This window comes from Bombus terrestris, chromosome 13, assembly GCF_910591885.1.
Source record: "Bombus terrestris chromosome 13, iyBomTerr1.2, whole genome shotgun sequence".
NCBI classification, from domain to species: Eukaryota; Metazoa; Arthropoda; class Insecta; order Hymenoptera; family Apidae; genus Bombus; species Bombus terrestris.
The window spans coordinates 8,602,904-8,627,438 of NC_063281.1; the positions used below are offsets into that span (position 1 = coordinate 8,602,904).

Sequence of the window (24,535 nt, forward strand, 5' to 3'; positions counted from 1 at the left end):
TAGTCTCGGAGCACATCCTTAGGTAAATGAGCTCTTATCTCGAGTTTTGCACGGAGCCATCGCAAAAACGTCACGTGCCAAGTGTACACTCATACTTTCTCATACTCTCTCGCACATGCAGATACACAAATCCATTGAATCTGCTTCGAGATTTTATCTGTTATTCCCGTTCATCTTCTTCACAGCGACATGCGAACAAACTTTTTTTTTGCCTTTCATAAATAAAGAAAAAGGTAAATAGCGTTCCTTCGTGCGACAAAGCTCGGCCGTGTACAATCTATATATAGTGTACTACATATAGTGTTCGTGCAAAGTGTTCGTTCGAGCATCAAGTGTCCACGATGTGAGGGTGAACCAAGAAAACGAGTCACTTCGAGCGTGTACGTGTGTTCGAGACAGTACACGGTGGAATGTTAGTGGCGGAAAGTTGGTCCGTTTTCAGTTGGTTGCGAAATCCCTCGTCACGCGACAACAGGGAAGGAAGACGAGAAGGAAGAAAGGAAGGAAGGAAGTCGACGCTGGTGGAGGAGGCATTATTAAATCGGCCGGCCCGTAATCCGGTCGTGTTGCTCGCGTTTACGTGGCCGAGGCGAAAACTATGCGGCACGAGGCACGATGAAGGGGCCAAGAATCGGTGGCCTACCGAGCGGGAAAAAGCTGGACTTCTGCCAGGAGCCGCGTCACACTTGGACAGTGTTGCTGGTGTATTTGGGCATCTGCGCCTTGCTGCCTGTCACGATTCTCTCCGGTTGGTATTCGATCGTCACCTTACTCTCTTTTTCGCTTCGTTACCCGACCCTTTTCCTATCTTTCTCTTTATCATATTCTCACCGAGAAGCTGTTTCCTTTCAAAGAAAAACAAGAAAGAAAATTAAAAGAATAGAAAGAAGGCAACAGCGTGAGAGAGAGAGAGAGAGAGAGAGAGAGAAAAGAAACTGTACACCGTTTCGGAATTCGCGTTCGCGGTCTATATCTTGTCGATACATTGGTGGCTGGTTGAAATTTCACTCGCTACTCTGACAGTTACGAGTTAAAGGGAGCTTCGTATTTGATAAAAAAAGCCTCTTAAAATCGTTTGAAATAATTGGCCGGCTAACGTGATCGTGATCCCGATCCTGAATCATACGCGTTTCAGCTTCGTGATTTTTGATATTTCTCTGAGTGAATTATTATGTTATAAGAAATTTGATACACGTTTTTATCAGCCTCATTGGTTTTATTAGTATCAACGTTTTCATACCTCTATATCATTGAAGTTTAAAATGAGTATTATTTGATATCTTTCCATTTCACTTCATTATTTTACTCCATTGAACTCTGTCTCTCCTTTTTTCTTTCATATTCACTTTTTTTTTCAAATGGACGTATAAATTAATAGTAATGTAACAGAAAGAGGAATGTATTCGAAGAATGGTAGCAACGTCGCGTTTTCTGCTCGAAGAGAAGGAAGAAAAACGAAAAGAAGAATGGAGCGGCGAGATGCGAATTGTCGACACGGAAATAGTGGAAAGTTCCCAGCGTTCGTTCCACGATATGAACTCTGACAATCCCACCTGAGAAATGAACCGCATAAATCACGATACGTTTATCAAGCGTTCGCGTCGTCTCAATTTTGCCAAACTTTCCCCGCAAATCTCCTCTGCGCCGCCTAGGCGTCGCCATCTCCATCTTTTTAAGAATTCTTTTAACTCTGAGCATCTTTTCGGCGACGAGTCAATTATAGAACGACAAAAATGTTTTTTTCTTTTTTACCATCGCGATGACAGTATCTGTTTACGTAACAATAACAAAGGGAAGAAAATATTCGGGCAATAATTGTGTTTTGAGAATAATCGAGCTGTATCATCTAATAATCTATCACGTATGAAAATATTTGTACGATAGGAATTTGAATCACGAACAAGCGTCTATTAATTCTGAAGTCTTCAAATTAGTCGAGTTACTAGAACTTAAACGATTTGAACTTATTTTCAAGCGAATACACGAGGCTCTCTAACATTTTATAAACTTATCATTATTTATTAATCGTGCCAATTAAAGAATAAAAGGGAAGAGGACGATAGGTCAAACTTTTTAGTATCAAAATTATTTTTTCACTTAATTTTGAAGCTAACGTGTATTTCTGTACGCTTCAAAACTTGGAAAATATTGTTCGTAATAATAGTAAAATATCGAAGATATTAAAATATTTCTTGTTTTTAATAATTATACCATGGCATCTATAAAAATCTATCAACTTGCCAAATATTTTTAAAAGATTAATATTTTTTAACTTAAGAGACTATCTTTATTCTGAAATGCGGTGACACATTAAAATCCTCCTATTTAATCGTGAAGTATTGTAGCATTAAAGTCAGAAGATCAACGTAAATCACGTTATCTTGTTTTTCTTCTGTGATGAAATTGCAAGGCTGTTAAGCGAGGAAGATAGTCACCAAATTGCAAGTGACCTCATGCTCCGTAAATTTAGATCGACGATATTCAAATGACAGGATGGAACGTCGTTTCCATATTTTTCTGTCGGGATCGATTTTGTCACCAGGCGACGGCAATCCGCGTCGCAATCATCGAAATTTCATTCTCCGTCAATTAACTACGTTTCACGTTCCAATCTAACGCCCGATAATTAATGTAGAGAATTTTAATCGACGTTGTGCCCGATCCGTTCAATTCGATTGAACGCGAACGCGTTAACGAGCTCTACACACGACCGTCCGAAAACTGGTTGCCCCTTCGACCAATGGGAACCGTTTGCCGATCAATCGAAAATTTTCTCCTTGCTCCGCTGATCCGTTTTCCAACTGTAGAACAATGCAGCAGGCCTTTCTTCTAAAAATAGATACCGATCCAGTTACCAGAATTATTCCACGCGCGATACTGAAATTAATTGAAATTAAATTTCAATGGCGAAATTTTTGATAGCCCACGTTTAGAAGAGTGAAGTTTGATAATTGAAAAAGTTTACTTTAGAGATAAACATACTAGCAGAATTTGACAGTTTTCACTCGACTATTTTTTTTTTTTAATGGAAAAACAATATGATGAATTGTAGTTTCACGTTTGAAAATTAAGTCTGGAAATTCAAATTGCTCTATTTCCAGACTGTGGAACGACTGATTTTAGTTTTCCACTTGAAGATGAAAAAAATATACGTTTATAAATTCACACGAAAATTCCAAAGTTTGGGAATTTAAATTGAACCATTCCCAAACTGTAAAACAATACGATGGATGGTTTCTTTAAAAATAGCTTTAGCCCTGAATGTATCTATATGCTCAATAAATTTTGCCGAAGTGTTTAAATCGATCGCGATTATTGAGACCCAACGTTTTGTCAAGCGAAGGGAAAACGAATGAAGCGAATGCGAGAATTTAAATGCGTTGCCCCTAGCGCAAATGGCAAGTCGTATTAACAATTACCTCGTAATTGTCTACACAAACCGCGGACCAAGGATTTGTAAAGCAAAATTAAATTTCTGCTGCTATATTCTATTACGTGGACGTCATTCTGTTACCCCATCTTCCACTGTCGCGTGATTCTTCGTCATTGTGCCTCTCCCGCTGCATTATTACAATTTTGATAATTCCGTCATGCGGTCGACTGTGAAATTGAATGTTTGCTTAAAAAGTCCATTGTCTCGAACTGTCTCGCCTTCGCTTGCACGGAATTCTATCGTCTTCTATCATTCTTTCTGCAACAAATTATTATCAATGAAAAATATTTTTCTTGGCCCTGGTAACTCTGATAAAAAAACTAGTATATTTTTCCTGTTTCTTGAATTTTTCTATGTATAATAGATCTTATAGACGGCAAATTAAACACTGAGAATTGATTTTGGAGAACAATGTACAGTGAAATCGTAGTTTTTGAAATTATTAAACGACTTCAGAGTGGAATTAAATTGATGTTTTATTAAAGACTTTGATTTCTCCAAAATAAATCGTTTCTCTTGTTAGATAAGAAAACTTGAGAAAGAATCAGAAACGAATTCAATTCAACTCAATTTAATTTTGAGGAATAATAAAAGATCGTCTTAATGTCCAAGAGTTTGAATATTCCCAATGATTTTTATTTCACCTCGAGTGAAATTTTTGTCCCTCCGTTGGAAAAATGTTTAAGAAATACGAGTGACGCGTATCGTGGATGAATATATTTTCGAAATAGGCTCGCCTGCGTGTCCGTCTACGTTTCCATGTTTTTTTCGAGGAAACACCCTCTTTATGACACGCACGTGTTGCCATAAACGTCCGCCCAGGCTCGCGACCGCAGCGAAGCCAATTCCAAATGTGCCGGGCTGCATAAGTACTTCCGTTAAATCTGTGTCAGAGAAAACACGCCCGACGATTTCTTCTTATCCCCCTTCCTTTCGTTCGTTTCTCGCGTTCTACACGTTCGAGCGATCCAACTAGAACGGTGCTTTGTATCGTCGAGCATAATTAAAAGATAAAATCGGATGAAATCGTTCGCAGAATGAGACCAGTAATCGTACCGGTAGGTTTTAATTAAACTAGAACTTTGGCTGACCGAAAACTGTCTTTTGCTTCCTCTTCCTTTTTCTCTTTAATCCTTGGTCGTTCGATCCAGTTGAACTAGAAACAGATAAGACTTTTAGAAAAAGATAACATTTCTATTTTGGCAAAAGTAAGAGTTTCTTTCTTAAATTAAAGTCTGGTGTAATTCGATGATTCCGAGAGGTGTATTAAAAAACTTAGGTATCTAAAGTAGAGACTTGGTTGTATAATTTTTCATATACTTATGAGCATTTATAATGAAATGGAATTTCATCCATGAATACTACAAGTATCGTATCTTAAATATCTTACATGTTGTCTTATCTTAAATATCTTATTTTATTATATATATAAATTATTACACGTGCATTACGTTCACTTTTGCATAAACTTGCCAGGAATGAACAAACGTTCACAGTCTACGAGTGACGTAATGTCCAGCTGTTCTTGTTGAGAATTGCGGATCTTAATTGCCGAAATAAAAGTAAAGGAACACTAAGATTACGCTTAGAATTCATATCAAAATAGTTTTGGATTTATTTAATAAACGATTTGCAGGATCTTCGTCGATATACATTTGCACGCGTCTCAGCACTCTCTTTGTCTCACCATCTTCCATATCACACCTCCAATGGAGCTGTTGCATTCATCTGTTTTTCGAGAAGCTGTGCACACACATACTTCCATACATTCATATTCACATACGCGTGTCACTACTACGCGGCTAATCTAGTCTAGCACACAAAATTATACATATCTCAATAGTTCTATATAATTTGCATTTAATAATCCTTAATCTGCGAACCAAAGTTGGAGTTTAAAGTGAACTTTGTCACAAGAATACAAGCTAGCATTAGCGAATAAGGGCTACAGTTTGTGCCACGAGTGTGACTCGATGTTATAAGTGAAGCGATTAAGAAGGGCGTAGTTTTACAAAATATTTTGCGTTAGTTGTGGGTTCTAGCGGATAGTAAGTAGTATTTACCCGCACGAAATGGACACAGCATGAGATATTAGTTGCTTTTTCGAATGAAGTAACACATTCGAGCTGGTCTGCGAACCAAACATCTGGTTTCAGTAGCATAAACAGTTGCGTCTGAGCCTGGTTTCGTCGTTTTCAAGCGAGAACACTGAGCTAAAGCAGCGCTCCCCAATGGTTGCGTAAATAATCATACGATTGTGGGTCTTTTGAGGCGAGATTTCTTTAATTATCAAATCAACACGTTTCTGCAAAGATCTAGTTTCTTCTGAATTTTTATAGTTTAAAAATTCGCATCGATTTGGGGGGCGGGGGCAAAGAGGTGAAAAAGGAGGAAGGTTATTTTAATTTGCCTTGAAATAACAGTTCCGTTTAAAAACACGGTTTCACTTAGAATCGCGGACATAAGCGATGAGAAAAAATGTAAATTAATAAATTTAAAAGTTAAATAATTCCTGCGGCAGGTTCGGCGCTACTCGGCGGAGGAGCAGGACACCCCGTGGAGGTTGCTTGAAATTCAGAAAAACCGAGTTGTCTCTCCTAACAGCGACACAACTATTTATACGTAAATAATGTAACAGCGCGCGTCGAAAACGTTAGCCAGCTCTTATCCGTGTCAGTTTAGGGAAATTAGTTCGGTGAAAAGTTCCTTGGCCGTTACATATTTAATTTTTCTGTGGTTGTTTGCGAAAACTTCGCCGTAGTAATAAATTTAATACATAACCCCCGGAGTACCAAACCGCATACGAGAATTTTAACAACCGAGTTTCATCGACTATCCTATGTTTTAGTAACATCCCATCAGCTTTGCCACTCTTCCTTCCAGCTAAATTTCTTATTTCGTTTCAATATTATACGAAGAGTCAAGAAGGAAATTTTTATTTGCTTGTGTACATAAACGTTTCGCAGAATGTCAGTAATATCAAGTTACTGCGAGTAGAAAAGCAATTAACGTTGCTGACTGGTCTGACCTCGAGGTCTCCAACCCTCGAACCTGTCCCCTCTTAATCGTACTCACGCATGCTTTGCGTTGTTTGCATTCGCAAAACGCTTTCTCACTTTTCTCTCTTCTTTCTTTTTATTTTGCATTTTTTGCCCTTTCTTCTTTCTTTCTTGGCGTGCAGAACGTCAAGCTCGTGATCGTAGTGCAAATTAATCTGACAAACAAATAATTCGACGTTGCTTAATTATTATGTTTACCCTTTGTCGCGACACGGGTGTTCGTTCACCGAATGAACGTTTGAAGGATAATTTCGAATCGTCGTACATTTTTTCATTTTTCGTCATATGTTCATTTGCGTGTCTGCATTATGAGACTCTTACAGACACGGCCCTCATGGGCGCGGGATTGAGATACGCTCGATCAGCGCGTTCCCCCAGAATCGTCTTCAGAGAGACTACCAATCGCAAGCTTCAGAGTACAAAAGCTGCAAAAGCCACGCTTGGTTTGAGCTGAACCTTAGTATGGTCGCATAACGTGGCATTTGAATGAGGATTCGGGCTGAAAATCAAAATTCGCTCATCACGTTCGTTGATTTGCAATGCAACGTTCACACGATCGCGGTCGATGTTCACAGATCAGATTCGCACGTTCGCATGTTCGTTTGCTACGTTTGTAGTTTCGCGGGCCACGTTTACACGTTTACAGGGCACGTTCGCACGAAACGTTCAAACGATCGCAACAATAATTATTTCTATGTTTATCCGCCGTATGCCGCATTCTGCATATGGTTTGCACTTACACAGTTTAGGTAATTAGACGTAACGAGGTAACAGCTGAAAAATCAATGCTACAATGTGTTGTTTGAGGTGGGACTGGTATCAAATGCGTTGATGTATATAGTGAGTTCCAAGCGAATTTATTTCGCTAAAGAGGATTTTATAACGAATTTGCAAATCTATACGAGTGCACAGAATAATATATTTTGACGTTTAAGCATACAGAATGGCTCATGAAAGTTTTTGAACAACTACCGTAGGAAACTTTTAATGTTTATATTATGCGTGTTATATGAAACATTTTAAATGCCATTAGCATTCTAATGAAACACGATTGTTATAATTACGTTCGTGAAACCAATCCGAAAGTGCATATAGAAATTACATTTAGTAAAATATTAGTATACAGCATTAATAGCCATTTAAACATGTAATAAGATTAAAGATGGTCCCACTGGATATCGAAGCTTATTAATATAATGGATAATTGTAGTTTCGATGTACAATTTTCGAATTGGTTTCAAATTTTACTAATATAATCATAATAGTCATTTCTCATTATATTGCTAATGAAATTTCAAAATGTTTCGTATAACACAATATATTCATAAAATGTATCTACAAATGTAACTGTGTCGGAGTTTAATATCGTCCATAGTTTCTTCGAATCAAAAATTTGATCGCTTCTCCTCCGAACCCCAAAATGTAACCTACATTATAAGAATACACAGAAATATCTAACTTTCCACGCAGGTATAATAAAAACAAAGCTGACACGGACCGTAGAGAAGCAGATGAAACATTCAGAAACCTAAAATTGATTCCATCTCCCACGCAACAGTTGGAGTCCTTATATTTCAAACTTCCAGGCATCCCAAAACGAATCTGACGCTTGTATACGAAATGTAACATTCTAGATTCAAACTTAAGTATCGGCTTTACTACATGTGCTCCGAGGCAAACAAAAAAAGAGACCCGTCGCTTGTTCGATCACGTCGTGGTGAAATAAACGCGGCGAATAAACCTCTTCTTTGGGACAACGAGATACTTCAGCCGATAAATCTCGAGGATAGAGCTCTTTCCCCAAAAGATACATTTTCACCCTCGGTCCCCGAGGGAAGAGAGAAAAGACAATGACCCAAAAAGGGTGGTGTCAAACGGTGAGAAGAAACCGCGGAGAAGGAGGACAGGTCTTCCGGAAACTCATCTAGCCAGCCAGACAGCTCGAAGAAAGTCCTGGTTATCCAGGAAGAGAAGAGAGAACCGAGCCTGAGAGGAGTGACCCAGGCGCCAGCCAGTTACTTACGCTTAGGACAATTTACCTTAATTAATTAAGCGGCGTTGCGACGGCTCGCTAATTTATGCTCATAGAATGATTCACTGCTCTTTCTCGTCTCTTTCCTTATGGCTTCTATCTCTTATGTATGCTTTTCCTTTTCTTTTGCTTCTCTTACGGTTCGCGTTTCACGAAACGGAGAGAAACGAAATTTTCGGTGCGCGAGATCTCCGGAGACAGATAGGCGAGCCGCTCTAATTAGAAGTCGTCCGGAACGTTTCGGATTGCATTGGAGAATCCGGGTGACCGGCCGCGCCCCATTTCGCAATCTTCTCCGCGGCGCGAGTGTTTAAACGACTCGGCTCGATTGTCTCGGTATAAAATACGTCGGGGAAAGAGGAGGAAAGAGGAAAGGAAAGAAAGAGAGAGTGAGATAGGAGAAGGGTAAGAATGGTCGTTACGGAAAGGGGAGGGTTTACTTGTTGCTCGTTTCGATGCGTGTTAATTTCCGCCGCGTTTTCGCGCGGTATCCAATCATCTAGACGCCGAGTTCCTCTTGTGAAATTGATGACGATCGGCATGGTTTATTGGAATCATGAATCTAACGCTCCGAAGGAGAAAGCTATTTTGATTTTCGACCGGAATCACCTCGAAATGATAAGATTTTGATAAGAAGTTTGTCAGAGTTTGGATTTATTAAAAATTTCCGCGAAATCAAAGACTTGTAACTTTTTCGAACTGAACTTTGGAAATTCGTATTTACTAAAAGTTCACTTTGGTTTTGGCTTGAAATTATCTCGAAATATGTGATTTTAAATATTTGTAATTTTGAAAACTTCGCTTTAATTTGAAACTATCTTGAAATGTATAATGATGAGATTGTAAACATTTTCAACGTCTGAAAATTCCTTTTAAAAATGTCGTTGCGAAGTTATAAATTCGGTGATTTCAGACCAAACTTTTAATAGTTTGCTCGTCTGCAGTTGTGGAAATGGGATCCTCTGGTCATTAAAAGGTACGGTAATGCCGCAACAACATCACGATAAATGGACAATTGACATGACAACTTCAACTTTTAATTGGATTACTTGTTGCAAAATGTATAAACTTCTTTCTTCTAAAATAGATTTTCTTCTAAACTAAAATCTACCGTATATTCGATACCATGGACAGGATAATCTCTATAATTCGCCATTAAATTCTTCCAATGATCGAATTGAAAATATGCTTACAATTTACGAAATTTATTTCTACGAAGAAATATGATATTTTAATCTCTTAAGTTCAAAGATTCGAAAAAATAGGAATAATTTGGCCAAGGAAAATTCTGCAACAGCGAGAATTCAAAGAAAACAGAGGGAGGAAATGGAGTTGATGTTCCTCGCGTGTCTGAGATTTACACGTGGAATTAAGCCGTTGCAAACGAAACTTCATCCGTTCCATTGTTATTTTATCTCGATGCAATCTGTCAGCGGATTGATTCAATCCAGCAAAAGGGAACCAGACACGACCACGAATTTCTCTAACAGAGTTTCATTAACGAAGTCATGTAGCCGCGATGCGTTCGCATCGGTACACGTGTAACTGCAAACGTGAAACTATCCTATCCACCACACGCGCGATATTAAAATCACCTGTCCGTGAGGTATTCGTATTAAATTCTTGTATCGCAATCCGTCTTCGTGGTTTGTTTGGTCGTTCCGCTTTGAGTTTCATGTTCATCTCCTTTCACAATTTCATCAGTGAAATCTTTGAATCGATATTCACGATCCTCTCCTTTTAATTACCAGATATCGTCACATAGATAACGGGAAACTCGCATCTAAGTCGTGACTTTTCGTGGAAACTTCATTTCTAATGTTTGCAAATATTTACTTCTTTCTTTTTAAGATAATTATTTTGGTCGTTAAGTTCTTGGAAGTCCGTGTCTATTCCTCTTCACAATTTTACCAATGTAATCTTTGAATCTACGTCTTTTCCTTTCGTTAAATAGAAAATTCATACCTGTGGAAAATTGTGATTTTTCATGGAAAATTCATCTACATCCTATTTGTAAACATTTACCCTCCTACTTTCTAATGATTATTACAAGACTTGCTGAAACTGACAGTCGAAGCCTGTTGTTTAAGACGATTTAAAGGATTGAAATTTTCGGCGAAGTAATTTCAGAGAAGCGTTTCTGCTCTCAGCTTCCTCCTTCGAGGCGAATGTACAACCAGGATTTCTCGTTCAGGTAGTTAGAAACCGTTCGACAGAGTTTCAAGTGCCAACGAAACTTGAGCGGAGTTCCCGTTTTCCGGCCCGTTATGGTTTCGCGGATTTACACAACCCCTAAACGTCGATTCCCAGCCAATTTCGGTCGAGCTTTCCAAACCGAAAGATCCACAACGATCCGTTGATTTTTTTTTACAACCGTTCTAAGCAAGACACGCCTTCTTGCCGCCCAACTCACCAAATTTTTCTCACGTTAACGACCCTCAAGATAAATGGCTCTTTTTCCACAGTCGTGTAAGAGAGGGAGGAAAGAAAAGAAGGAAAACGTGAAAAAAATGAACAGTACAACGGTATACATTCGTTAAAATCGATTCATTATATAGATTATCAGCCTTTTAACAAGGGACGATAAAAACACACGACACGAGAGTGTTGCTTGCCGCAGCTACAGTTTCTCGAAATTAAAAGGGCGAGAAAAAAAAGTGGTAGGTTGACCAGAGAGTAGAGTAAAGCCGTCGGGACTTATGATTAATATTGCACGGAAAATTTCACTTAACGATCGTTCTTAATGGCAGGATAATTAAAATAGCCGAGAAATCCCCATAACGATGCTTGGTAATTAATAATTCTGTAAAGACGGGGCGTTTAAAAACTCAATAAATGACATTATTTACAACGAATACACGTCCGCAGAGAAATGAAGTTACAATATCGTGGCTACGGTGTAATATTAATGTGCCACTAGAAGAAATATTATAAGGGTACGTGCAGAGAAAAACTACCCCTTCATCCAGTGATTTTATACCGTCGTATAATAACTTGGTTTTAACACGGGCCGGTTTTGTTTGTTCAGTGGCTCGATCGATAATATGTAATATTTTAGGTCGCATTTCCACCGGAGAAATTGTAAACACGCTACAAGTCGCGATGACAAAGTATTATTTAGTCGGGATTTCGTCGTCGCGCTTTCATTTGCATACTTAATTTATTTATTCGCGACAGATAAAAATACGTATACAAGGTGTATAGTGTGATTTATGTTATTATTCATTATTATCCAAATACTTGCTTCTAATACGATATATTTTAATTACAAAATTATGGAAAAATCCAACTGCAATGATTATTATGTTTATAATTATCATAGCATGCCAGAATATTCTCAAAAGATTATGAAAGATTAAATTGATCTTTGTGACCCAACAATAAAATTGACATTCTTAATCGTGAAAGCTTATAAAAATATTGTAGAAATATTTCATTTCACCAGCTCTTTACTGTTACTTTTAATTAATTTATCATTAAATTGTACACTTTTTTTCAAATTCAAGTACCAAAGATACTTAAGGCATTTATGAACAGTCTCGTGTTGTGCCTGACAAATACGAATCATAGGATGATATAATTTTCGTTATCGGGGGAAAAAAATATTTTTAGCTTAGCCAGGAAACACTCTATCCGGCAGATGAAGCATAGCCACGGTTCGCCTTCATTTTCGAGTTCGATCAATTCTTTCTACACGTGTCCCGGCCACGGATTACGCGAGTAAAGCGGAACACGTATGCCTATCTGCCGCGTTATCGACTTTCACGATCGTTCGCGCAATTAAAACGAATTCTCGCGGCCGTAATAACGATCCGTGGCGTTCCACCGATACGCGGAATTCCACCATGTCCTCCACGCAAAGTGCCTGGGAAAATTGCATCGCGATAGGTTGGACCAACCGTATTGTGGGATTATATAGAAAATTCGTCCATATCCTCGTGAAATCTCGTAACGTTTATTTTTCTAAGGATAAATTTACTGAGTTCAGAAAAAGATATTTATTTTTTGGAGATTTTGATCATTCTGTACCTGGAAGAATTTTATGCTATAAAGAAAAATTATTCAGAACACGTATACATACGTGATATGTCTCACAAAATGTTACTGAAGAGGATCGAGCCATATGATGCTGATGGGGACAAATTGACAATTGAAACGTAATATTTATTATTTTGTTAAAAATAGTTGGAAAATTATATATTCGATGGAGTAATGACGGAACAATTGCAATTATTAATTACTGATACGGTTGGTTTCGTAATATTACACTTTTTCATTACTAAAATATGGCGACTTAGATCAATTATTATTAATGATTCTAGGAAAACGAGGATTCCTTTTGTCTATTTCAATTAGCGATAGGAAGTGACGCAAACACGATACGCAGTTGAAATAAATTCCTTTAAATCCTTGTCGTTATTTACGTTATAAAAATTTGTGATTTGCCGCTTCAGAATTTTCATAACAGTACGAAACACTGATATTATATATTTATAAAGTATTTAAAAATATTGTTTATCTTCTAGTATGTTTGCGTGACGCGCGTAATGAATTTTTCTCCGTCTATTATAAATGATTCTAAATACAAGCACGCAACACATATACGTCAAATAAAATACTCCCCTATTGAAACATGGAACGTGATTATTTTGACGATTCAATGGGATATTCAGTCCTGCGTAAAGTCGCGGTAAATGTTACTGAACAAAATAAAATAAATATCAAATATCTCGTCTCTTTCTATTTAATTCCATTGATTTAATTTCGTTTGGATTAATATCAATGGCCAAGACACATTTCACGGGCTGACCGGTTAATCCCTCATAACATCCCCCATCAGCCGTTTGTTCCGCCCTTCAAACAGGTGCCGTGCTAGCGCCATAGAATCATCTGACAAACAGGAGCGACGAAATTATGGTACGATATTCGACACATCCGGTAATCCAGCCGCATTGCACAACATCCGAGCAAATCGAATTCGGGTCAGGTACGTCAGGCACGTTGGTGTCGATCTAATGTCGTTGATGATCCGTCTATAAATGTGCCGATTTTACCATGAAAATCACATTCACCATTACATCACAGCTACATCTGTAGCCAGGTATTCTCGTTATTATCGTTAACGAATTAATCTGCAGAAGAATCCAATTAATTTCAATATGAAATTGGAGATATTTCATTCGTGATTTTCGACGAATTGATTTTCTTTGGAATCTCGATTATTTATTTTTCCGACTACTTTATCCGTTATTATTTTCGAAAGTGCGACGACGTGGAGTTTCGATAACTTTAATAGCTCTTCAATAAGTACTGGGATAAAACACGCCAATTTAGTATTGCATTAATAAACCAATTTTTCATGAAACAAGCGACATGCCCCCATTCATTTGTGCAGAGTTTTGCATTAATCTCGATATGATATTGGAGTTATTCTATCACGATTTTTGATAAATTGATTTTAATACGTAAAAACGTACTTCGAAATTCTGTAGATAAGAGTTTTATTAATTCACGTATAGAATTTTCATAACTTTAATAGATCGTTATTATTTAGAATTACATTAATAAATTATTAAGTTTCCAAAAATCTGAACTACGTGTATTACTATTATTTCTTATTGACTAATTTCAATATGAAAATCCAAATATATTTTCTCACGGATTGATCTCTTTGAAATGTCACATATTTTAGAAAGCAATTGGAAAGTTTTCAAACACTCGTGAACAAGAATGGAGCAAAAATGTTAAATCGATTAGACGAACCAACAGCTCGTAGGGGGAGGTGTCCGGCGTGTAACGAAAGGGCTGGGGGTTTGCAAACGTCACGGGCTGTACCAGAGGCTGTGGACTGTTAATTCGACTCTGACGCCGTGATTTAGAGTCGTCCCGCGTGTACACACAATGTGTGTGTTGTGTGTGCGCGTGGGTGGATGTTCCAACGTATAGTAGACATGCGTGGCTGCGCCTTATGTATTCTGGGATGCCGCGAACAAACGAATGTTTTCCTGTTTATGCTGCTGGCAGTCAGATTGGCCCGATGAACCATTGCCGTCATCGACTACCACTGACACTTTTTACACACATTTTACTTTGCTGACGACGAGCGAATTAACGACGATTCCAGCATACAAATACCATCGTCTCATTCCAAGATGAAACGCTCGATTGCTTCTTCTTCATTCCCCTTGGGTCGATTTACCTCGTGGAATCTGATTCATTGCAGTTTCCGAAATGCAAAGATTAACGCAATGGCGCGTGCAAGTGCACGGCTGTTACCTATTTTCAACGTTCCTCTGAATCGTTGGAGCCGAGAAGAATGTACGAACTGCCATTATCTAAAATTAGTCGCCGATACGTTCTTAGAGAATTGCATCTGGCGAGAACGAGGGCGTGATTCCGGCCACGCAATTTTTTTTCCCTCCCAGCTTTCTTATTTATCTCCATTCTTCCATCTTTTTTTCCCGCGATCTGTCGTTCTTCTCTCACTGCCTTCGGTGACCCGTTCTTATTGCATTTCCTTTCGCCTTTCTTCTTCCCCTCGTTTCTTCCTTCCGTTAGACTAGCACACAGAATCCTTGGCTTTCTTATCGTCCATGAACCTCCTTACTACGAACCACTTTCCACGTATCCACCAGTGTCCTTTTCCTGTCCTTCCTCCTTTCCCTGTCCTTTCTCCTTCTATCCCTGCGACCCATCTTTATTTTCGTTCTTTCGCAATTTCGCCTCGATACGCTCGTGCTGACGGTCCAATGGGTTTCCGGAAAGCATTTGCTACGGTTTCTTCTTCCATCTTACGACTGGTACAGGATACGGTGAGTCGAGCGTGCACGTTAACCTCTCTCTCCCATTCCACTTCCAGCCTTTTTGTTCTACTTTTATGCATTCGCCGCACCCGGGCTATCCTGGCAACCAGTATAAAAGTGAAAAATGACCGGGCGACAGACAGCATTTTCGGTTTCTCGGTTCCCCGCCGCGCTGTTTTGCCCGTGTCGCCGCCTTCGTGTCACATTCACGGACCCGTGGAATATCCGTGGCCCGCTGCTCACCGATATTTATACGCTCAAACGATCCCGCTTCTAATGCCCGTTCGATCGGGACAGCTTCTTCCTGCCGCCACGTTGCTGCCCCGGATCCATTTTCTCGCTCGTTTAAAGCCGGTGCTCAAAGAGCCAGCAGTTAGTTCGATCTTCGTCGATGCAGCTTAAAGAGTTTCATCGGCTCGCGATAAAACATACGCCTTGCGAGCGTGCCGTGAATTTGTTCATTTAAAAGTTTCGCCGAGGTAGGGTAAAGTTGTTCGGCCGCTTTATCAACCTGTTAACTGGTGCACCTTTCGATTACAGCTGCTTCTCCGCTGTTTTCATCCTGACTATCTTTTAAGAGGATTTGCATTTATAATCAGGATTATGGGTTCGTCGATAAATTAATATTAAGTAAATATTTATCCGTTGTAAGTAGAAGTATCTTTCTTCTTTTATGGATTTAAGTTTATTGTTCGATGAATAAAGAAAATTAAATAATTTAAGAAATACATAGATAGTAAGCGAATTTACCTGCTTCGTTTAAACAACGAGTAAATTCATGTTCAGACGGCGGATGTTTATACATTTATGGAAATTTAAAGATATTACAATATGCTCCGAATGCGTATAATATACAAAAGCACACAAAATATCTAAATTATAGTACACGCTATAATCTCTACCAAGCGAAATAAATCTCTCATTAGATAGAATTTCATTAACTATATTCGTAAAAGTAATAATTTATATGCACATCTATGATGTATTCATTGCATCGTAATTTATTAATCTCTTCAGAAAATATCTCAGAATCAAACATCTTTCACGAATATTTATCATATTTCCTGGGGTTGAATAATAAAATATATTGCTCCTGAAAGTATTTTCATTTTACTCGCTGCACTTTAATTTATGAGTTTCTTCGACAAATATTATAGAAGTAACCGCAATATAATTTTCTCTTAACCAAGTATCTTTCATATTTATTTATTTTACATATTTCCTTGCGTCGAATGGTAGAAGATAACGAAAACTCATCCGCGCCGGTTTTCTTTCCTCTGCCTCTCCGAGTTTTCAGAATAATACATTAGATAAGGAGCCTCGCAATGATTAAATTACTCGAACAACAGGCATCGTAATGGAATAATACCCACGGTAATTGCATTGTGCAACTAATTGGAGGGACGAGCTTCGCACTTTGGCCAGGACGGTATTATCCTTGCACGAACCGTTTCCTTTTAGAACATTCCCTCGTACGTTTCATGCATCCACGTGCACATCCACACAGCCAGAAATAAATTATTTGGTATGCGCCTACGTCATATGGCTTTCACGAGCAACTTGCACTTGGCGCCGTGCATGCATCCTTCTCTTTCATTCTCCGTGTACCTTTTTTTTTTATTCTCTTCTTCGTTTTGCCACTTCCGCTTTCTGGGCTTCAGAAACTAATCTCACAAAGGTTTACAAATAAACGACCCACTCGACGTTTGCTCTTTTTCCTTTGGCCACTCTCTATCTCTCTTCGTGTGTTCACGGTGATTAATTTTACATATCGCACTGTGTCTGTTTGGCTAATCCTTCGTCGCTCACGAAAAATAAACGCGATGTTTGACTAGTGTTAAATGGTAGAATAGAGTACACTGAAATTTTCGAAAAACTATTGTATTCTTCCTGTTTGTGCAGCGATTTTTGCGACAAACAGACTTGATATTTGATTAGAAGTAGAATTTTATGGTAGAATTGATATGGAATTTTTGGAAGTGATTTTGTTTTTCGCCTATCTGTTTGCATCTGGTATACAAACTTTTTCCTAACATTTTATATAGCAAACGTTTTATCAGATTATTTGGTACATATAACTATGCGAAACAATGTTCGAAGCTTTGTTATAAAGTTATAACAAAAACGAATATACATATATCTTTTCTATTTTACAGCAATAGAATTTTTTGTGCGAATAACTTTAATTAAAGCTAGAGGTATCAAACAAACATTGGTATCGGAGTTGATTGATTGATTGAAACGAAATAAAACCAAAATGAACAGAGTAGCATAATAAATCTAATTTTTTACTATCCTATATTTTTATACCAGTTTCTTTTTAACTACATTGTGTGCGAGTCTATTCTTTTCTTATAAAAGTTAAAAGTTATATTTGAGCCGTCAGTTCGCTCGAAATTTATTGCGATCCGCGAGTTCTAGCGTTTTTTTATGAAATTTTACTGGCCTGTAAAAACGAAACTTTAATATGTCAAAAAGTAGAGAAACTTTTTGACTTTTTCTCTACTCTAAAGTGTATAATAAATGGCGCATAATGAATATAAAAACACGACAAATTTATGTTATATCCTAACATAGCCAGACAAAGTTTGCTTGGAAAAATAGTAGAACATACTATATACGGTACGTATACAGAGTCTTAGTTCGATAAAACGTAATTCTACACCACGTTCTTCGTTTGATTCCTGTACAACAGTGTCTGCAATGTCACTTGTCGATCGCATTCTACGGCCTTGAAATCTACATTAAACACGGAGGGGACAATTGTCGTTAATGTCTCGCTGTATTGCGAGCAAGTAATCCTCCGAACGAAAGAGAAACAAGAGTGCTCCTTCGTACCCCCGTCTGTAATTTATCCTCAATTTACTCCCTATTACGTGCATCCATCTTAATCTAGCTTTAAACGAAACCGATAATCGCCTCGGCCCTATTTTCTTAAAGTCTTCGTCCACGGAGAAAGTCGATGCGAAATCATTTCGTACACGTAACAGACAATTGCGCTCTGATTAAATTTACCGTGCATTCCGTGACTGCAAGCAGAGCCGAGTAATCATGTTCGAAAGGCGCTGCAATTATCACGAGACGCCAGATGGGAGAAAATATCCTTCCCGACGAGAGACGTTTCATTATCGAAATTACCAGAATCGATGACGAAAGCCGAGGAGTCCAGCTAGTCATTTATTCGATTTCTCCGGAACACTAATTAAAAGCGGCGCCCGTCCGACGATCTGGACGTCTCAGTCGGTAGTTTGTAATTAATTTTATTGAAATCGAACGAAGCCTCGCTGCGGCCGCGGGCAATATAAAAGTTGGATCGTAAAAATCAATCCGCGAGCGGCGAGGCGCAAAGGGAGAAGAGAATTAGAGAGACACTGTGAAAGAGAGAAAGGGATAGAGAGGAAGCGCTTCGCGGAACAAAATATCGGTCGAAATGCGAGCGGAGACGAGATTGAACTTTCGACCTGATCTCCGCGCCGCTTCAACGAGACAGCCTCGCACTTGGTGCAAATTGCGAACTTTCATGCTCTCCTCTTCTGTTCAGCTTTTTCAATAAACCGTGGAAACGCGAGAGGAGAGAAAATTGCCCCCTGTCCGCGGGCAAGAGGAAGAGAAAATCGAGAGAGAAAGAGAAAGAGAGAGAGAGGGGGGAGGGGGAGGTAATTCACGATAGTTTCTTCAGGCATTATTCGATCTTTATGACGTGACTGTATCGTGGCTCGAATCGTTTCAACGTAATTTTCTGAAGCCAGTTAACTTGTCAGTTATGATCCCGGATATGTAAAACGCTGCCTGTTTCATATAGTCGAAGCGTAGCAAGTTGAATTTCACCAACCGAGCTATCCGTGGTTTTATTTGCGTTTTAGTGGCTGAATCAACCTGACCCGAGCGAAAAATTAAGTTGTCCAAAGTAGTTCGGCCAATTACGAAAGTTCGCCAACAGGTTCGGCTTGCTGGCGATTTTAAAAGCGATTCGTACTCAAAAGAGGTAGACGTCGCTCCGAGAAGTTAATACCCCGCCAGTAGAAAGTGGGTCATTTTTTATGGCCAGATTGACGGACCATTGCTGAGTTATTATATCAAGAATTGGAATTCTCCTGTCCTTAAATTGAAATTTAAGAATTACAAAATTGAAATCTTCTAAAGTAACAAACTTAGTTAGCTAGTGGGAAAGTTAAAATTTTCAGTTTCAGATTGATAGAATCCTTTTTAAGCGAAATTACAGCAATTCTTTGCAATCGTACACACAAGATACATTGTTTAATTACACGTTTAATATTATTTCATTCCTAACTGCAAGTCGATGAAGTTTTATCGGTACGCCAGTAGAAACGTTTCCCTCTGTGCTCGGTTCTTGCGTCTCTAAGTTTTAATTTGAGCAGTCGTTACGCGATAAGCGTTTCGCGAAGTGCACATCAACAGGGTGGATTGATCGCCGTGCATTAATTTCGTCGCGCGAGAAAATTCAGCGGCGAGCGAGCGGACAGCTTCCGTTTCGACGTTGAGATATCGTGTTCCGTCATTCTGACGGACAGAAACGGCCCGTTCAACGGATCGTTAGGTAAATAGAAAAAAAAGGAAAGGAAAGAAAAGCAAAAAATAGACGACCGGATCCGGTCGAGTGATTTCTTCTCTTTAGAAGTGCGGCTACCTGCCACCTATTTTCCACCCATGAAACCCAGAAAGCTTTCTCGCCTCTCCTCGCATTTTTCAAGTTTCTCGCCACCCTTGTTCCATACCTTTTTTCGCCCCTTTCTAGCCCTTGGTCCGCCTCCAACCCTTCTCTCCCTTTATCTGCATCCCTCTGTCTTTTACGCTTTTATTCCCCTTCGTAATTTTCGTACCCTTACTATTCTTTCACCCTTTGCTTTTTTTTCAACGTCAAGACAAACGTTATCATAATTCCTAGGTAACCATTCTCGTGTCTCGAGTTACACACATATTTATACCGAGGTCGAGTCGTTTAATTTTATTACTTGAAACACAGCGGTTGTTTCAAGTACGGAAAGAAGTCCTCCTCCTCCTCTTTCTCTCTTTTTTCGTCCGCAAAGCGAATAACGAACAGAACCTTTGAATCTTTTCTCTACAAGTATCTTCACGTGACAGAGTTTTTGCCATAATGAGAAAGCGAACGGAGAAAAATAAAAATTAATTGTGATTATCTGTTCCCCCAATCTTTTGTAGATTCAGCTCATTTAAAGGTTTATTAGCTTACTGATAAATTGTGGAAAAAAGACGAACTGTTCTCCGAGGAGGAAAAAGCTCTAAAGGTACTTGTCTGAAACATTGACGACGCATGACACAGTTCCTCGAACGGCAAAGAAATAAAACAGACGAAAGTATTTGTTCCAGTCACCAGTAAGGGAGTTCTAACATTTTTGTCCTTTCTCTTCGTCTTTCATCGTCCCTCTTCCTCCTCGCCCCCTTTTAGCCTTTTGTCTCCCCTGTAAAGTTGAAGAAGTCCGTTTAGTCTAGTTTTATTAGCGGCACGCTGCCTTTTCTTTGTCTCGCTGCTCTCCGTCTTTCTAATACGTCTTCATTTCCCGTACATTTCCCGGATGCTACATCAATTTAATCTCTTTTTGCCTTTGCAAACCCCCTTTTCTCTCGATCCTTCTTTAATCTTGCCAACAGTTAATTAATTGAAACAATATGAACAGTAGCCCACGTGACAAAATAAAACGGTCCCCAACGTTAATGAAACGATAAATGTTTAAAGAGAAGGGACGCGAGACTTTACATTATTTGGAGTTAATATGTCGCGCACGTTTAACAAGACACGTTCGTTTTTTCGAATCTAGTAGTTCGCTTGAAAATAGTAACACGAACAGACGCAGAAAGGACGAGAGAAAAATGTGCATGGAACTGTACGAGTTGCCACTGGCAAGTAAAAAAGACCAACATTCTCCCCTGTACTCCCACGGCAGGGTCGTATTTACGCGGCATGATGTGGCGTGACTGGCAAATTTCACTTCAGCTCGCTGTTTCTGCGCGAATTACGCGACGTTTATAATCCGTAACCCGAGCCGATGCAATGGGATGTACCCCGCGATGCGTGCACGACAAGCACGCGCGCGAACACACGTGTCGAGCACGTGGTAGTTCTTCAGCCTAGCCGTGACGAGAGCTCTACGCTGTTTACACCGTGTTCCATCCCCTCGTCTCGGGAAATTTCACTTTCCCTTTAACCGTAGCCGAGTTGTTCCACGATTAGTAATTCCTCGTCGAAGTTGCTCGCGGTCTCTATATTTCCTCCGCGAACTATGGACGTAATATACGGCGTGGCGTGCAGCACGCCGTTGAGAACGAGCCCGTTGATCGAGCGTAAATTAGGCACAGCTGTAATTATCGCAGGTGCACGCGGTCGATTAATCTGAGACCGACAATTCGCAACCAAACTACAACTTGGAATAATCGCGAGAAACGGTGAAAAAACCCGTGTTGCGATGTAATTACGTTGAAGCAAATGAGTCCGGCTTAATAAACTGGTTTCTCGTTAATTTGAATTTTTCAATCGTACTCCAGCCTGCTGCTATTTAATTCAATATGCTTGGCGTGTTATTACGAAATGAATTATAAACAATTGAATTTTTTCCCAATTAAGTAATTCATCGTACAGTGTAGTCGCAGTGATGCCCGGTTATAACGTTGGCAAATTAATTTACCGTACAATGGGATAATGCTACACCATATGAATGTATAATTACGTTAGTTTCGTGATGTAATTAATTAAAATCAATGCAACGATGTTAATATAATGTTCACTTCGAGTTAAAGCATTCGTTTAAATGTTCACGTCCATGGATAGGGGAGAGAGCATGCTCATTACTATGTTTTTTGTTTCATCCCGATATTCCAGCTGGTTTCGGAGATATGGCTGTTCTAAGTTGCTCATTAGGTTACAGGGAATACCGAATTCCTGAATGCAGCGTGACCTACATTTTTTCTTGGAAATGCGTACGCCGCAATAGCAATGGTAAAAAAACGCTGACTCAGCGTCTGTCACTGACCAGCGCACGTATCGCCAGTGCGGGGTAGGTCAGTGAGCGCGAGCTACAGAAAGAGAGAGAGGGAGAGAGAGAGGTCCGAGTGTGCGACAAGGACAGAGCGAGTAAATTATTAAAAATTCCCTTCCTCTTTACACGACGATATCTCGGGAACAGGGCGTCGTATCGGGACGAGGTAAAAAGCATTTTAAAGGAGAAGAATTGCCGCTTTTAACGTGCTTCGTGCCGTTGATAACGCGTTATTATATTCTGAGCTATTGCGGTGTAAAGTTTGAGAAATTTCAATAGGTTTTCCATAGGGCTTTGCAATAGAACGTGTGGTTGGTTTGATGTTATATTGATAAGCTAACCCTTGAAATGTCCAATTGCATACAGTGCTGATAATTAGATAGTATAGAGTTCAGCCTGTTTCTGTTTACCAAGGAATTATCACATGTAATTTGAGAGCGAGGCCAAGTACTTGACTGAAAATTATTTTTCGACGTTTCGTATACTCAGGACCATTATAAATATAAAATTAGCTTTCCAATTCTTATTTCGCGTAATAATTACGATCTAAACTATAAATTTGTTACAAGAACTTCCTTCATTTATATATCCACCGCTAAAAGTACAACGCGAAGAAACGCTTGCACGACCTTTTGCGAACTCCAAGCAACCACATGTCGATTTCTAATTTCGTTCGAAGCGCTGTACGAAATTTGGCTCGAGCGCCGTTACATTTATTATATTACAATTACAGCGAAATAGTAGCTGACAGCGAACTACATCGCAAAGTACATCCATTACCCCTGTGCGTCGTTTCAACTGTCTAACTGCAGGTATGCATGTCACATGAACACACGGAAGTGTCGTGTACGTGTATGACACGGCCGTGTGAATGCATCATATGCAAATAAAGCAAGGGGGCGAGGTCGTGGACCGGCAAGTTTATGCGAGAACACGATAGAAATTTCGAAGATGAAGACGATTGCACCCAGTCGTATTACATCGCGCGCCATAAATGTTCTCAAATTGCTAGGATTGTTCGTGCTTTACGATAACTTAGAGCCAGTCGAGCCTCGACCTGCGTCTTGCTATGCGAAATCGTGAATGTTTTAACAATCGAGATGTCGTAGCCATTGTCATCAGAAACTATTATTATACTACAGGACACATGTCCTGTCTTGGAATTACTTGACATTGTAATAGGATATTCAGGTTTCCATTGCTACGTCGATGGCGGTGGCCCAGTTTGTTAAACAATGGAACAACTACCGTTGTAAGCTTTCACACGCAGCGACAATTAGAATTGCAACGCAGCATAATTTACGTTGCGAAAAGATGGATCGAACGAGTTCGTTATACGACACGTGAAATTATAGCGCAACAGTGTTTATTACGTAATTAATAATTGATATGAATGTAATTAGAAGATGGATGAATTTAGAGTGGATGGACGATCGCAACATTGGAAACTGGATATTAAGTCTGCAATGATATACAATGCTTATAACATACAATGCTCTGGAATTACTTCGGACTTATACTCGACCATTTGGGAAACTCATTCTGTGTAACGTTGCCAGCTGGGAATGAAAGTGTAAGTTCCATTTCTTGAAGCATCGGCAAAGTAAATTTCGTTCGGGAGCAACTCTATAACGATTCAAGCCTCGCTCGAGCAACTCTTTGCCAATGAAATCAAGAACGAACCTCTTTTCTCATTAGAGAGAAGATTCGAATCTCTGCTATATTCGTAGATAAAGCCTCTCTGCACGGAGTGGATTTTATTTTCAAAACCATTTCCGTTTTATTTCGCTGATTTCATTTATCCCCTAATAAAGAGCAATTCTCTTCACGCCTATTGTTCCAAATCTCAAAAGTCATTTGAAACCAAGTGTTAATATAGCGATCTTATCATTGTATGGAAAGATAGATTCTCGTCTCGAGAAGAAAAACTTCTACGTAGAAAATTAACATTCGCTGCTAGAGAATTTTTGAACAAGTGAAGCAGAGCATCGCATGCTACATATTTCTTCATAAAGAATGTGCAAGTGAGAACTTAGGGAAAGAATTGTGAGGATTATGGAAGAGTTACGGCGACTATGAGAACGAGAGTCAGAATTTAGAGAGACGGAATTTCGGCGAATTGTGTCACCTTGAATGAGAGTTATTGTTACCCTTACAAATAGCAAAACAAAGGTAGCACAGTCTAATCTTCTGGT

The 24,535-nt window shown here is 39.2% G+C and overlaps 1 protein-coding gene across 2 annotated transcripts in view; it reads left to right on the forward strand.

The window, feature by feature from the left end:
- Positions 1–349: 349 nt before the first annotated feature.
- Positions 350–24,535, forward strand: part of LOC100649111 — a 108,860-nt gene continuing 84,674 nt past the window's right edge. For both annotated transcript variants that reach the window (XM_048411461.1, XM_020866306.2), the window contains exon 1: positions 350–748. In XM_048411461.1, coding sequence (XP_048267418.1) covers positions 616–748 — 133 coding nt within the window. In that variant the 5' untranslated portion in view covers positions 350–615. The remainder of the gene's footprint in view (positions 749–24,535) is intronic.